This window comes from Coccinella septempunctata, chromosome 5 (assembly GCF_907165205.1).
Source record: "Coccinella septempunctata chromosome 5, icCocSept1.1, whole genome shotgun sequence".
In the NCBI taxonomy this organism is placed as follows: Eukaryota; Metazoa; Arthropoda; class Insecta; order Coleoptera; family Coccinellidae; genus Coccinella; species Coccinella septempunctata.
The window spans coordinates 37,680,556-37,696,355 of NC_058193.1; the positions used below are offsets into that span (position 1 = coordinate 37,680,556).

Below are 15,800 nucleotides of genomic sequence, written 5' to 3' on the forward strand. Positions count from 1 at the left end.
TTTTTCCACTAGGAAAATAAATAATTATTAATAATTTTCACATCCTGCTTTTAGAAACTCGTTAATTTCGATTACTCAAAATTTCGCTCTTAGGAAATCCATATTTTTCTTCTTCGCATCACGTCCTAATAATTCGTACGTGAAGAAATTGACGATAAAGGCTGGTGGCATATGTTCGGTATGTGTTTAGATTAGTAAAAAAGTTGTTCACGAAAATCTCATCCCAACATTGTTCTTGACAGGTGGCCCCCTTAGAATTTTGTGCGTTTACGTAACTGAAAATACGTAGAAGTGGAATTAGTGCATCAAATGAAAGAGAAATCATTTTTCAGTTGTCCAATTTTTTATCAATAGTCTTTGCAATTCATTCAATTTATCAATTGAAAAGTTTCTCTTCATTACTTAAAGTGGGTATATAGACAGATTGATGTGCAATGTCTGAAGAAACAAAGTTACTGTTAGAAACAGACGATAGAAACGGTGCATCGTCCAGTGGAAATGTAAGTTTCGTTTTTTTCCATACCTATGTATCTATTTTTGTAAATGCACTTTTCTGAACCGCAAATTCCGACAGAATATTGCCGATGAAAGAACTCGCTTGTTGAGGAAAAACGTGAGTTATATGTTTCATGTAGGTGTGTGGTGTTTGTTTCCTTGGACCCTTTTGTTGTGTTGCCCAATGTTGGGTTCTTTTATTCGAGATGTTGAAATTTTCAATAGAAATTCATCTTTGTATTCAATTTATTTTCTGGTAGAGTGACGATTATGCATACGAGATATCTGCTCAAGAACTCAGAGCGTGGAAGAGCAACTACGGCGCTTTGAGGGGAAACGAAGAATTGATACCTGTCAAGAAACAAATCACTTTCTCGTGGTGTGAAATAAACGCTTATGGTCAAGAGCCACCCGATCAAAATGAAAGCAAGGTACTTTCATTTTTCCGTAAACAAGAGGTTGGTTTGAAACACATCCTGAAGAATGGTAAGCGTATGATATCATGGTGATGGATTTTCTTTATTAATTTTTATTTTTCAGTCAGTGGAGTCGCCCATCCTGGTGAGCTTCTGGTGCTTATGGGATCTAGTGGAGCGGGCAAAACAACCTTGATGAACTGTATGACTTTCAGGAACCTCAGATCGTTAACCATCTCAGGTCTGGTCTGCATCAACGATCAGCCTGTATCTCAGACCCAACTGGCCGCCCAATCGGCTTACGTACAGCAGGACGATCTGTTTATTGGGTTCTTGACTGTGAAAGAACATCTGATTTTCCAGGTATATTGAGCGATTCTTCTATAATAACTTAAATCATTGATGAAAATTCATTAATAAAGATTAATATGGAACTGACGAACCAGAAAGATCACTAGACATAGTTTTTCCGTAAATTTTTCGCCCCATACAGTACAGTATTGTTTAATTTCCAGTCGTTGGTGAGAATGGATGCAAAATTGACATACAAAGAGAGGCTGCAGAGAGTCGAGGAAGTTATGGGAGAGGTACTAACCTTTTCTCAACAAAAACCACTTAATTGATCCTAAATTAATTTTCAGCTTTCCCTCAAAAAATGCGAAAACGTTCCAATCGGTGAACCAGGGGTGCTCAAGGGAATTTCTGGAGGTGAAAGAAAGAGGCTAGCTCTCGCCGCTGAACTATTGACGAACCCGTCCCTGCTCTTCTGCGACGAACCCACGTCAGGGCTGGACTCTTTCATGTCGCTCAACGTCGTGCAAATGCTCAAAGCGATGGCGCAGACCGGTAGAACTGTTATCTGCACGCTGCACCAGCCGTCTTCGGAACTTTTCCAAATGTTCGATAAGATTGGGCTTATGGCTGAGGGAAGGACTGCTTTTCTGGGAACGCCGGCAGAGGCGGATAAATTCTTCACGAAGTGAGCACCACGAAAATATATCCTAGCAATCACAATCAATATTTACTGATTGTTTTCTTAAATCCAAAGGTTACAAGCCCCATGTCCGGTAAATTTCAACCCAGCCGATTACTACATCCAAATACTATCCATAATCCCAGGAAGGGAGGAATCCTGCAAGAATGCCGTGAAAAGTATATGCGATGCCTTTGAAACGTCTTCTGTAGGAATAAAAATAAAGAAAGCAACCGCGGCAACGGTATGTGAAAAAAAATTATTCGGTACCCGATTTAAAATTCCCGATTTCCAGAAAGCTTCAGCGACGGAAGACCCTTGGTCTCAACGGATGCAGCTCCTCAGTCCCTACAAAGTCTCGTGGCTGGCCCAGTTCAGAGCGGTCTCCTGGAGGTGTTGGTTAGCCATCAAGAAAAACCCCAGATTGACGAGGGTCAAATTTTACCAAGTTTTCGTGAGTATCGGCTATATAATTGGATACAATGGAGAGCAAAAGTCATTTTCTTCATTTGTGAATGAAATTCTGAAATGAGTTTTTCCCAAAGTTTGTTTCAGTCTTGATCAGTATCCTTTTCTGGAGACAAAAGTACGACCAGGTCGGTGTTCAAAACATCAACGGAGCTCTCTTCCTCTTCTTAACGAACGCTACGTTCTTGAATCTAATGGGTGTTATTTTGGTGAGTTAGTTTTTCGGTGAGAATATTTTTTCAATTCCATCCTTCGCCTTTTCTCCACAGACCTTCTGCAGTGAGCTGCCCCTGTTTCTTCGAGAACACAAAAATGGGATGTATCGGACAGACGTTTACTTCTTGGCCAAAATCATAGCAGATATACCGATATACGCGATCATAAATGCGATGGGTACGACCATTTGCTACTTTTCCATAGGTCTCAATGACGAATTCAGCAGATACGTTACTTGCGTCATCACCTGCATATTGGTCACTTATGCAGTCATGGGAGCAGGTATTAATTTTGGGAGTTTTTCAGGACAATAACTATAATCAAGATATTTCTTCAAGGTTACATCATTTCGACCATATCCTCCAGCATACAAATGGCACAAACGCTCGTTAGTTTTGTTGTTACCCCATTCTTGATTTTTGGTGGTATGTTCCTGAGTATCAAGTGAGTATATGAACTGAGGGTTAGGGTCTTGTACTATATGTCACTTCCCATTTTCTTTCAGTTCGGTTCCGCCGTATTTGCAATGGCTAGCAGATCTCTCTTGGTTCAAATATGGTAACCAAGCCTTACTGATCAATCAGTGGTCTGATGTGAAACATATAATTTGTGATGATAGCTCTTTTTGTCCTAAAAATGGACTAGTGGTGCTAGCCTCGGAAGGAGTGTCTCCGGTAAGTGCCGTCTTTCTGTACTCACTAGACCATAATTTAAGAGCATCAACGATATGAAAATATTAGTGGAATTACCACAAAATTATCTTCGGGCCTCTTCTCGTTCCCGTGTAGACCCTTCAAATGAGAAGCGTATACCGGATGGAAAATATACACACAAAATAACGTTCAACCTTTTTTCCACAGGATCAACTAATACCTTCTCTTCTCGCCCTCGTTGGATTGGCGATTTTCTTCAGGATACTCTCGTTCTTCGCGCTTCTTTATAAAGCTTATTATTATGAATAGAGATAAGTGGTTCGTCATTTTAAGTAAAGTTTGAATGTTCTCCCCTTTTCTGTACATTCAGGATCTCCTTTATATTCAAAATTGATTTTCTTTAAGAAATGTTGGACTTGTGAATTATATTATTACTAAGCACAATTGGTATTTGGAAAATGATGTAATAAAGTATTATTATCAGTGTTTTCGCTATTTCAAACATTCATAAGCAGGATAAATAAAACAATCTACACAATAAAAAGTTTTTATTGAATTATCACCAATTAAAATGCTCACACATGTAAAATTTGCAATTGTTTCTTTCAACGTTTATAAAACATTTCAAAACGAACAAATAGTAATAAAAATATATAAACCGATACAACATTTGTTGAATTTAAATTTACTTGAGCTGGAAAGTAAAATTCCAGCTGATTCCAAAACCACTAATTCATAAAAATTTCTCAAAGCCCTAGGGTTAACCTAAAGGATTACCACCATTTCAAAAGTGTTAATCCGAATTTTTTTATCACGATTTATATTTTCAAAATCAAAATGCATGTATGAACTGAACTCTAAGGGAAATGTATAAATATAGTTATGTTGACTATCACGGCACCATTGTGCAATTTTCATTATCACTCGGTTTTTAATGCAGTTTGTGAAACTCAATGTGAATCTTTGACTTTATATATGAAGTTTATGCCATTAGTTTACATGGATACCACATGCCTCCTAAAAATTTCATGTTTTCTTGAGTATTGAAGTGCATCAAAACAAAAGCCTCCACAGAACCTAAAATGGCCCCATACTCATCAGAATCTATTTGCTTTCAGCAGAAAAAATGTACACTTCCTGTGAATGATTAGGAAACATATGGATATATGAAACATCCTCGAGAGGGAGAAAACAAAGAGAATTCATCAAAAGTCGAACTCACAAATGATTTCAGGTTCCACAAGAGTCACGTCTCCATTTGCATATTCATGAATCCATCATGATATCTCAACCTTAGTTCTTTATCGTAGGGATATTCACTTTCTTTATTAGCGTTTGGCACATAGTGTGTTTTATAATGATGCGAAAAATATCGTCCGATGTCCTCATTCAGGTATAGGAATCCAGTTTCACAAGTCGGTTGGAGGTTTTCCTGAGCTACATATCTATGAGATCCATCTTCAACTAGAACGTTGTAGAAAGGCTGTTTGTTGCCGTAACGCAGGAGATCGACGTGCATCTGCTCCTGCCAATCCACGGAAGCTTTACACTCCTTGTCCCAATCGTAAATGACGCATTTGTAATCCAACGCCAGATGAGTCATGATCATGCCCACGGCGAATTTCAACTCTGGCGTCCTTTCTTCTGGTACCACGGGACCAGTTTGCTCGTTCCTCGAACGGGACGGGTGGGATTCGTGATTTCTGAGCATGTGCACAAGTCTCTGAGCTTGTTGCGATCCCTGAAATTCGTTTAAAAAAATTACATGATCCTTTGAAGTTCTACAATGGGAGGATTCTTTTCAGAAAGTGCCTCGCTGGCCCTCCCACTCTAACCCTATGGTGCTTATTCTTAAAGTATATAAATAATGGTATATTTGCTTTTAAAAACAATGTAAATCCAAAAACTCGCATGAAAACAATTGTTCCTCAGTTAGTTGTCCATAATCTGAGTATTACCTGAAATTGTTCACTAAATCATGAGCAAATATTTGATGAAATACTTACGCTTTATCTCCAGACATATCAGAAAGAATTAAAAATGAATTGTTTCGAAATCTAGCCATATAAAGATTAAATGATTTCCTCATAATTAGGAAATGGTACAAATTACTGCACAAACCTTACCTGAAACCCTTCACCAAGAAGAAACGTCTCTAGAGAACGAGTATCCATACTGTGAAGCATGTACAGTCTAGATAAGCTGACTAAAGATGAAATATCTCGAGGATTAACTAATTTCAGAAGTTCCAAACTTGATCTCAGTCTAGTCACTCTCCCATTAACCTGAGTATGCTGTCTTGCGGACACTTCTAAGTTATTCGCCATCCTTTCTACAACTTCCACAGGACTGGTCATCAAATTATTCAAATCATGATTTCCTGTTGGCCTTTTGATAATTTTTCCACCATTGTAAACATCTAATAGGTACCAATCTTGGCCGTTCTCTGAATATCGCAGTAAAAAATGCGATGGAAAATTTATAGGTTGGCAGAATATTCCAAGTCTTCTTGCTACTGCTTCATATATTATGGATAGAGTGATAGGCAAACCTTGTTTGAAGTCCAGAACCTTGTAAAAAAACTTGATAACTATTGGAATTTTCTTATACTCAGAATAGAAATTTTACACACCTCATTTATGTAGGAATTCTGGGGCATATAATAGGCAATATTATTTCCCTTGAATCTCATATCCTCGAATAGCACCTCCTTCAGAACTTGCATAATCTGTTGACATTCAGGAGTTGTCCATTGATGCGATTCCAAATTATATTTTCTCCACTTCTCCAACACTTCTTGAGTTACGTTAAAAATTCTGTGGTTTGGATAGACAATTTTCAACTTTCTTTTAACTGCATTTGCTATTTTATCAAGTTTAGGACAGATGGTCTTACGAGATATCTCAAGATGAGGTTGACACCACTGAGCAACAAATATAGCACCATCCTCTAAGAGTTGCTCTCTTCGATTCAGAGATTTGAATACTGTCCATTCTTTGGATAAATATACCTGCCTTATGTGCCTCAAAACTTTTCCTGCATAATATTGTTGGGTCTTATTACCGGGTGTACTAAAACTTTAAATATTAAATAATTGGAGAGACTTTCAATGAATAGCTTACTTTAGGGGTACCACATCAACACTATTGATTTCTTCGGTACTATTCACAATCTTCATCAAGTAGTCAACAAGATAATAATAGTTCTCCCGTTTTTCACTCAAAAGAAGTGTCCATTCCTCCAACTCACACTCAGATATTTCATATTTTTTACAAAATTTACTAGGCATCAACTCTAATTTTTGTTCAATGTATTTGTACAACTGATGAATATAAATTATTTCCTTGTAGTAGTCCGGTGAATCATTATCCAGCATACCCAAAATTTCGGGCCACCTTGAATTAACAATTATTTGACAATTTATATAAGGACTAACAGCAGGTTAAAGAAAAGGAATACATACTCGCTCTTAAATTTCTGTTTCCACAGGCTGTTGTTAAATACTACCAATTCTCTGTAATAATGACAAGTTGTGGAAAAATTAATAACATCCCTTATGCTCAAAACTGGATTCGATAAAATTAATTCTAATATTTCCATGGGCACCAGCTCCATTTTCAGCACGATTTTCGTAAACTACTTTCTTGAACTACAATTATAATTACATAAACATTTTACACAACCATTGGGAGCGGAATTTCTTTTGATTTCAAAACTTTGCCATTTGACAAGTGGGTGGAGGGGTAAAACGAAACCATAAAGAAAACTACTAATCCTTTTCTTCAAGAATCCTGATCTGAGATTACTCTATGATCTGCTGTCATCACTTGACCAGAGATACTTGACGTTTGCATAACCACAAAGTTTAGAAATTAGTAAATATTTGGTAAACAGTAAAAGAAATTATAGTCATTATTTCATTTTACTGGCAACGTTGACGAAATGAAAACGGTAGTGTCTTCAAAAGATACAGAGTGTGAAATTTGAGTATTCAGGGAAGGATAAGTTGCAATTGAAATGGATCGAAGTAAACCAATAACAGGGACCAGAGGTCCTAAAGCAAAAATCACTCAACAACCACCAGATATGTTTATTGCTCTGGGAGCTAAGCAATCCTCTTCATCAAGAGACGATTCTAAAAGATCTGCTCCTTTGTCTAAACCTTCAACCTCACATATGCCATCGACTTCTGGTGAGACTTTCTTTTTTAATGCTAACTCGGCTGGAATATTGAATGGTTGTAGGTGAAAAATTGAAACGAGAAGCATCTTCCTCAAGCTTGTCTAATGTCCCTGCTAAAAAAATGAAAGTCGCTTTACCAGGGGCTAGGTCAACTTCAGTTCCAACACTGCTCTCAAATGAACGAACCCAAGTCGGCATAGAACCATGGGAAAATTTAGCATTAGAATGTGAATCATCAGATCTTTTTGAAAATGTAATGAGTAGTTTGAATGTTGGAAATGCCGACAAAGCTGTAAGAATAATACATCCATAATAATTTAGACAATATAAATTTTGTATATTTTTTTCAATTGCAGATTGGATTCATCTTAGGAGCTATAAGGTCTATTAAAAATCAACGTTTCAAATTATGCAAAATAACTTATAGTAGCTTATTACTGACATGTGGATGTAAACCTGCAACCTTCACAAATGAACATATTTTAGCAGCTATTATAAGTGTAATAAGAAGAGATGTGAATGGGGGATATAAAGCTTCCAAACAGAGTAACTCCTACATTCACATATTGCTGATAAATTTATTGGCACATGCTTATTCTGACATAGGCCATTGGCCAGAAAGTTTTGTCAGGGTTAGTTTCAAAAAAATCTCATTGCCAAATTTGAACATATAAAGAATACATTTTGGTTTTTTCAAGATTTTCGTAGAAGACGCACTAGGAGACAGAATATGGATTGACAACCCTTACTGTAAACCGTTTGTTGATAATATTATCACAGCTTTCAGCACAAAATTGCCACCTAAATCTCTTTTACTTTGTGAAAATTGGAATTCGGTTGTTAGGGATACTTCAAGTCCTCTTACTATAAACAGTATTGATGATGAAGAAGGTAAATCTAATCATTTCTAATGCTTGAATTCGTAAACATGAAATCTCTTGTGAAATCTTTTTTTTTTGCAGCATTTGGTGAACACAAAGTTATAGTGGACGGTTGGAACACAAAAATTTATCCAAGATACAGTCAGAATCAAGAAATTGTTGAACACATTGTCCTAGAAGCAATAAAAGAACAGCTGAATAGGAGACAACAGCCTGAAGCAATTAGCAAAAATTTTATTAGATTTCTTAGTATTGCCTGTGGTCTTGTTGAAATAAGAGTAATAGCTGTATCGAGAATCGAAACATGGCTACACAATCACAAGCTGATGAAATCAGCCCAAGAACTTCTAGCATATTTATGTTACAACTGTTGTGCGAGTACCCAACGTGACTTAGAAGTAATATTAATTAGTTAATATTGAAAATGTTTGATGTCACCATTATCTGTTTTAGGTTATTGCCCAACTAAGTAAATTACGCTTGAAGAGCAAACCTATGGTTATTTTTTTCAATAACTGCTTAAGAGAAATGGTTTATTCATCACCGGCCAATTTGTATCCTCTGCTCAAGTATACGATTTACAATGAACTTTCAAATGCGAGGAATAGCAACAATCTTGTTGTTGTTGGGGCATTATTTCAGGTTGCTCCCGAGGCCAGTGCTGATGCATTTGCAGATATCTGTTTGGTGAGTTGTTAAAACCATGGGCCATACTTGAGAACAATTTGGAAAAAATACAAATTCAAATACATAATGAAGGAATTCAAAATATTATTTTTTCCATTTCAGGAACTATTATTGAATAAAGACGATTATTTGCGTTCTTTGAGAGCGTTATTGAAAGAAATAAATAGAGTACTCAGACATGATTTCAATCTTTACAATGTTGTTCACTCTTTGCTCAAAGAAAGGAGAGACTATACAGCACAAATTAAAGACTCGGAATTCAAAGATCGTATCTTTCTGTCACTCGGAGATTTGGCGGCTATGTGCATGCTTTTGTGCGTAAGTCCGACTGTTAGAGATGCTGTGACTCAAGCTAAAAGAGATACGAATGTATTGAAAGCGTTTCAGGTGAGACTAAATTTTCGCGATGAAAAATCTGAAATGAAAAATATAAATTTCTAGGCACAAGTTAGTAAAATTCAAAAAGAGGCAGTTTCTTGGCTTCAAGACACGGCGGTGAGGCTGTTTAGGCCTAGCGCAAATGATTATCATCACGTATTATTGAAGGTTCTTTTCTTGGAACAGGCGGAACATTACTACAAAGTGGATTCTTGGCCTGGTGAGTTCATCCTAAGGTGTTCCAAGAACTAAATCGAATACTTGTTGGACTGTTGGTATTTATTGAACTGAGATTGTTCTTCCAGGCGAAAATGAGCGTAATTTATTTTTGAGACTGGCAAGTGAAGTCCCCCTCCTCGAGGGCACTCTGTTAAGGATTCTATTGATCGGAATATCTAAAGAAAATGTAGTACACCCAACGGAGGCACTGGATATAGCCGAGCAACTAATCAAGCGCGCTGCAAATCTCCCTTCCGATCTCGATCCCCCCTTAAGCATTAATAAGTTGGAGATATTCGATATTTTCTTCAACTTGTGCAGTTACAACTACCCAGAGAACATTGTTTTGCCACCCGGATATGTTCCTCCAAGTTTGGCGATTTCCGTGCTGTACTGGAAGGTTTGGCTGATTCTTCTGACTTTGGCCGCTCACAATCCTACCACCATTGGCAACGTAGCGTGGACAAAGTATGCAACTCTCAGAATGTTGATGGAAATGTGTATTACCAAGTAAGTTATACACTGCTGTCCTCCTATACCTTCGTATTGCAGTGTTTTAATCATTGTCCATGGTTTCCACTGTTGCCAGATTGAACTGATTCGTGTTGATTTACGTGGTTCGGCTAACTTCACGTTATAAGACTAACGCCCATGATAACCGATAATGCTTTCGAAAGGACGTGAAGATAGCTCCTATCTATCGAACAGGCGTATCTCCCAATAAAAATGGTAGATCTACCGGCTAACTAGTATTTATTTACAGTTACTTCTCTTTTCCCCCTCCTACGATGGTGGTATCTGAGGAAGACTTTCAAAATAGGGAACAGCAGATTTTGACCCTGGAAAAACAGAAAATTCTAGAATTCGAAACACATCTAGCCGCGGCCAGTACCAAGGTCGAAATAACGGAGCAAAACAGTCTGTTGCTACCTCAGTTGATGGAACTGAGACCTGAAGGAGAGGTTAGAAGACCTGCGACTCAGGTGTTGGAGCAGCTTCAAAATCTGAACAACAGCCATCGATTAGGACATCTGCTGTGCAGATCGAGAAATCCGGACTTTTTACTGGATATAATGTCGAGGTACATTGTTAATCCATGCTATTCAATCGACAAACAAGTGCAAGTGGGGTTGATTTTTTCTGAACTTTTTTTTCACTTGCAGACAAGGGGGTACGGCACATATGCCTTGGTTGGCTGAATTGGTACATAGTTCGGAAGGTGCTATGGCTCATCTTCCAGTACAGTGTCTTTGTGAGTATCTTTTGTCCACTGCGCCTGCAGAAAAACTAACCAAACAAGGGCAACTGTTGGCACACCTGAGGACTGTGGTGAACAGTAACGACCCCCAGATGGCCTGTGAGGTTTTGGAATACCTCTTCCGGCGTTTAACTTCAGATCATGGAGCTAGCAGAACTCAGGCAACCAAAGGTAAGAGAAGAAATCTAGGCACTAGACATTCCATAAAGCTGTGTCCAGGTCTTGTGCTAGTAGAGAGACAGTACAAACAGGAATGCTAGCATGCAACGCATGGGATAAGCCGCAACAATTTACAAAAATAATCATTTCCAGGTTTGATTTTAATCCTATCTCCAACTGAAGACTCTGAAGTGAATACAAACAACACTACTTGGCTCACTCAATACATTTATCAGTTTCCCCACTTCCTCATCATAAAACCTGTATTGATTCAATTCCTACGACAGGCATTGCAATGTGAGACCAATCCGGCTCGCGTATCAAGTTACATAAACTTCTTATCTACGCAGGATTGCATAGAACCGTTCTCAGAACTGAGCGATTTAGTTGCTGACCTATCTTCTGTGATCATCGAAAGACACAGCGTGGCCTCCTATGTCTTGTCCGGGGACAGTAACCCAACGATCAAAAATTTAATCTCGATATTCTACCTCCACATCAGAAAATCTGTGGAGTATCGGGAAGAAACGTTCAACGTTTTACAAAACTTCACCACTAACGAGTATGTATTGGTAACTTGGCCCACCGGCGAACAGTGTGCTATGCTTATTTTAGTTATTCATGCCGCTATAGTTCTTTTAACTTACGGACCTATCGAGGATTTCGAAGCTTTCGATTTATTGCTCAATATGTGGTTCCCTAAAGAGGCGGAACATCCCAAAGCCTTCCACCCGGAGACAACAGAAAATACATCGTATTTACCGGATTGGATTAAACTGAGAATGATCCGGTCTAATGTTTCACATTTAGTCGATGCGGCCATTGAAAAATTAGAACCGCAAAAATTGATCCTATTCATTCAATCCTTCGGTATACCAACTAATTCTATGAGCAAACTCTTGTGCACATTGGATAAGACTACATTGCAGAATCCTAAATTGGTCGTGGATTCTGTCTTGGATAAGGCATACATGATTCAGCTGGTAGAAGTCCAGAATAAAAGAGGCGCAGTGGGCGGAGACACGTTCGTTAAAGCCATAGAGATGGCTATGCCTCCTGTACAAGACGCAGATGTTGATTTAAATCTGGAAACCAAGAAACAGCTACCTATCGTTACTAGGAGACCATCTACTCAATTGAGTGGAAATGCAGTTGTCAATTTATGTGTCAGTATATTTGATCCAAGATTCTCAGGAGATAAAAACAAGATTATCTCTCAAGTTATAAAGGTAATTGATAACTTCCGTCGAATTATTGAAAAAAAAAATTTTTACGCTTATTTTTAGGCTATTTCCCAAAGTGAGACGTCTTCAATTATTTGTTTCAACTACGTTAAATCCTTATCACCACATTTCATTCTACCGGTAGCTATTGATTTGAATTCACTTTCCATATTGTTCAAAATTTTATTGAAGAATAATTCGAATCAACCAGGAATATACGAGTTCGCCTCAACTCTTCTGAATTGTATCCCGAAAAAAAATTCCTCCATAGGTGTTGTACTCACTCAATTTCTGAAAATGTCCCTGAATCTGGAGATAAAAGAGGAAAAGACTGAGGTATCTCCCAGAGAGCGTTCCATTGAGCAGTTGTTCAATGAGGATATACCAGAAAATGATGAGGCATTAACAGAATGGTTCTCTTCTTTGGAAATTGAAAACAGCAGTTTAGATGATAGAAAATTACAGGTGAGATTGATTTAGAAGCATTTTAGATTAGTTTTGGCACCAGTTCTCTTATCCAAGGAAGGTTTATAATATTATTGATGAAAAGTTGTCTTCAATTCCAAATTTAACTTTCAGATGAAAATCCTATTCTCACGAAGAAACATTTCTTTCCGGCCATTTTTCATGTCCCTTATTCTCCAAAGAGCAAGCTGGCAAAACCTGAATAATATTATGCAACACATATTCGAAGAAGATGTTTCAAAACTGTGTCCCATTTCGGCTCTGGATTATTTGACTGCTCTCAGTCAAAGTCCCAAACTGTGGCAAGGAAGGGATAAGGCTTTTTCGAAGCATGACCAATTCGACGATGTCTTACAATTAGATTATAACCAGGTTAGTTGAATTTCTATTGCAGATGTATCATATCTCTTATAATGAGAAAAATTTGCTTGATAAAAACAATATTGTTTCAAGCTATCAATCGTGGTTAAATTCATTCTGGAAGAAGCTAAATTGGGAAAAGAGGGTGACTGGAAGAAAAAAATGGAATTCAGACTTCAGCTTTTGCTGAAGTGCATCGGACCGCATTCTTCTAAAATTGTCAAGACTCTCATAGAATGTGACGATGAATATTCACAAGAACTGATGTTGTTGATTTACATGTCCCTTCCCGCTTCAGGTCAAGGTTTGGTAAGTTGAGTCCTTTGACAATTCAGGAAATGAAATAATTCAAAGAAATTTCAGGTGAATGATAAATCGAATATATCGAATGAGGCGTATTCACGAAATTGCCCAAGTGCTGTTGATAGACTGTCTCATACGCTATTGAGTGCTCTTACTTCGACACCTCGTATTAAGGACTGGAACAGAAAGAGCATGGATTTGAATGTTTGTGCTAGAAAACTGGCTTCCACCCATCCGATATTGATACTCAGGCAACTACCAATGTTGGCAGGTGGGAATTTTTGCCTTTGTCACATATTCAGACTGGACAATAATAGGTGTTCTTTTTAGGTAGTTTGAAAGGAAGGGCTCAATATGATTGGAATGTCATGAAAAATAGAGGACACATGAATCTTTTCAGACAAATATTTGGATTGATGGAATTGCTCCAACCCACGATATTTGAACAGACGGAAACCTTGAGAGACCTTCTGGACTCATATTTCCTCCTGCTACAATACCATGGTCATTCTAAGGATTTGTATGGCCTGGTTCATCGTTTGGTAGTTTTTATACAGAACTGGATGTTGAAGGATATAAAGGTTGCATCGAAATATCTCCAAGATAGGGGAGCAATCATCAAGTGAGTAAAATCGCCAAATAAATTCATACACAGGGTGTTTCATGCAAAGTGAAATAATAAATTGTATTTTTCAGCGATATCCAATTTGTCCAACCAGCAATCAGACCGCTTCTGTCAAATGTCTCACTACCAACGTCACAGCAAAACACTTCAACTGAAGTATTGGTAGGAACAGTTACACCAAGGGTAATAGAGCCGCTCCCACAGAATTGGTCGATTCTTTTAGCGGCACTACAAGAATCTGAAAACATTTCTGCTTTACACGAACTTGAGCATCTGGCTACTAAACGTCCCGAACTGCTGAAACAAGTTTCTCATATTCTCTACAATTATCTGAAATCGCCAAATGGCGCTATCAGATCCTTAGCCATTACTCTGATTCTCAAATGGTTAAGATTCAATCCTAAAGCATCCGAAGAAGCACTCTCGTTTATTCTAACAAGTTTGGACAGCAATAATGGGGATATTGTGTCGAGCATTCTGGATAGATTACCTGAAATCGTATGCGTTATGCAAGAATTCGCGAAGATCATCTTAACTAGAGTGTTCAAACTCGGAATGAAATCTACAATTAATACAACGACCACTATTCAAGACAGTATTAATATGTTATGTTTGCAGTCGGGATGTTAAACTTCTAAAAGTGAGTTAAATATTGTAAGATAAGATTAAAACTTTGTTCCGAATTTTTGTTGAATATATCAGGTTTAAATTATATGTTTGTAATAATTGTTTTATTTATTTTCTATTTTGGCGAATAGATGAAAATATTAAGGAGGGTGGTTTTGATTTTTTTCAAATTGCATCATGCACAGAAAAAATTGAGCGATTCATTTGCTTCTAAGCAATTATTGCTTGTTCATGTGAAATGAATAATTTTTTTGGACTTGGAATAATTTCATTGGCGAAGCGCGGGTAAACACGATAAGCGAGCGCGGGTAACAAACGAAGTTCTTCAAGATGAATTTTTTTTTTTTATTTTTCGAACGATATCAATCCGGGTAATTTGGTTGACTAATTTGAGGTGGTAGATCACGAATATGCACTTAGATTTTTTGTGGGATCTGTACTCTGGGAAAAAAATCACTTTTAGTGGAAAATTTCGAAAAAATTGATCAACTTTGACGAGCTGTAGCAGTCAGGAAAGAGGCACTGGACATGAGCTGATTTTTTTGGTAATAGATTGCTTCTTTGCGAATAGAAAAAACCACATTTGATTCATCTGCCTCGAACAGTTCAGATTTTATGATTTTTTCCGCGAAGGTCCAAAATTTCCAGTTTTTCATCGACCATAACTTGAAAAATAATCCTTTCAGCAAAATTCTGTTTGCATATTCGTAATCTACGCCCGCGATTTAGTGAACTCTCCAATTTTGTTGGAAATCGGGGAGATCGAAAATTTTTCAAATTTTCCATACATATGTATGGAAAAAATTGCGATTTTTTGAAAAATATTTTTGGTCTCCGATCAAAACCAAATTTATTCTGTTCACTAATTCGAGGGCGTAGAACACGAATATGCAAACAGATATTTTTAAAAAAATTTATTTTCCAAGTTATAGTCGACGAAAAATTCGAGATTTTAGACCTTCACGGAAAAAATCATAAAATCTGAACTGTTCGCGGCAGCTGAATGAAACATGTTTTTTTTTTCATTCGCGAAAGATCAATATATCACCAAAAAAATGAGTATATGTCCAGTGCCTTTTTTCTGGCTGCTACAGCTACTCAAAGTTAACCAATTTTTTCGAAATTTTGCACTGAAAGTGATTTTTTCCCAAAGAATTTAATTGCCTATTCGTAATATACGACCTCAAATTAGTCACATTACTAGGGTTGATA

The 15,800-nt window shown here is 37.4% G+C and overlaps 3 protein-coding genes across 6 annotated transcripts; 2 read left to right on the forward strand and 1 right to left on the reverse strand.

Annotated features, from left to right (window-relative positions):
* The first annotated feature begins 54 nt into the window (after positions 1–54).
* LOC123312899 (protein white-like) lies at positions 55–3,707 on the forward strand. 3 transcript variants are annotated; one of them, XM_044897471.1, is made up of 14 exons: positions 55–178; positions 243–500; positions 575–613; positions 756–981; positions 1,036–1,274; positions 1,427–1,498; positions 1,553–1,890; positions 1,960–2,128; positions 2,180–2,338; positions 2,430–2,561; positions 2,622–2,850; positions 2,907–3,012; positions 3,074–3,242; positions 3,429–3,707. In XM_044897471.1, exons 2-14 carry the CDS (start codon positions 435–437, stop codon positions 3,528–3,530), a joined length of 2,046 nt encoding a protein of 681 aa, XP_044753406.1. In that variant the 5' UTR covers positions 55–178; positions 243–434; the 3' UTR covers positions 3,531–3,707. The 3 variants fall into 3 exon arrangements, with proteins under 3 accessions (XP_044753406.1, XP_044753405.1, XP_044753408.1); XM_044897470.1 differs by lacking the exon at positions 55–178 and having other exon boundaries at positions 199–500; XM_044897473.1 differs by lacking the exons at positions 55–178; positions 575–613 and having other exon boundaries at positions 199–500.
* A 47-nt stretch (positions 3,708–3,754) lies between these two features.
* On the reverse strand, positions 3,755–6,953 carry LOC123312901 (F-box only protein 21-like). 2 transcript variants are annotated; one of them, XM_044897478.1, is made up of 5 exons: positions 6,685–6,953; positions 6,344–6,616; positions 5,854–6,292; positions 5,348–5,791; positions 3,755–4,962 (listed from the first exon to the last, which is right to left on the reverse strand). In XM_044897478.1, exons 1-5 carry the CDS (start codon positions 6,834–6,836, stop codon positions 4,468–4,470), a joined length of 1,803 nt encoding a protein of 600 aa, XP_044753413.1. In that variant the 5' UTR covers positions 6,837–6,953; the 3' UTR covers positions 3,755–4,467. The 2 variants fall into 2 exon arrangements, with proteins under 2 accessions (XP_044753413.1, XP_044753412.1); XM_044897477.1 differs by having other exon boundaries at positions 5,854–6,298.
* A 114-nt stretch (positions 6,954–7,067) lies between these two features.
* Positions 7,068–14,673, forward strand: LOC123313205 (integrator complex subunit 1). The gene is made up of 18 exons (XM_044897965.1): positions 7,068–7,413; positions 7,466–7,695; positions 7,760–8,035; positions 8,102–8,294; positions 8,366–8,682; positions 8,738–8,971; positions 9,074–9,358; positions 9,413–9,569; positions 9,655–10,078; positions 10,332–10,649; positions 10,732–10,997; positions 11,139–12,214; positions 12,272–12,673; positions 12,788–13,045; positions 13,127–13,342; positions 13,397–13,607; positions 13,667–13,958; positions 14,033–14,673. Exons 1-18 carry the CDS (start codon positions 7,239–7,241, stop codon positions 14,589–14,591), a joined length of 5,889 nt encoding a protein of 1,962 aa, XP_044753900.1. The 5' UTR covers positions 7,068–7,238; the 3' UTR covers positions 14,592–14,673.
* Positions 14,674–15,800: the final 1,127 nt, after the last annotated feature.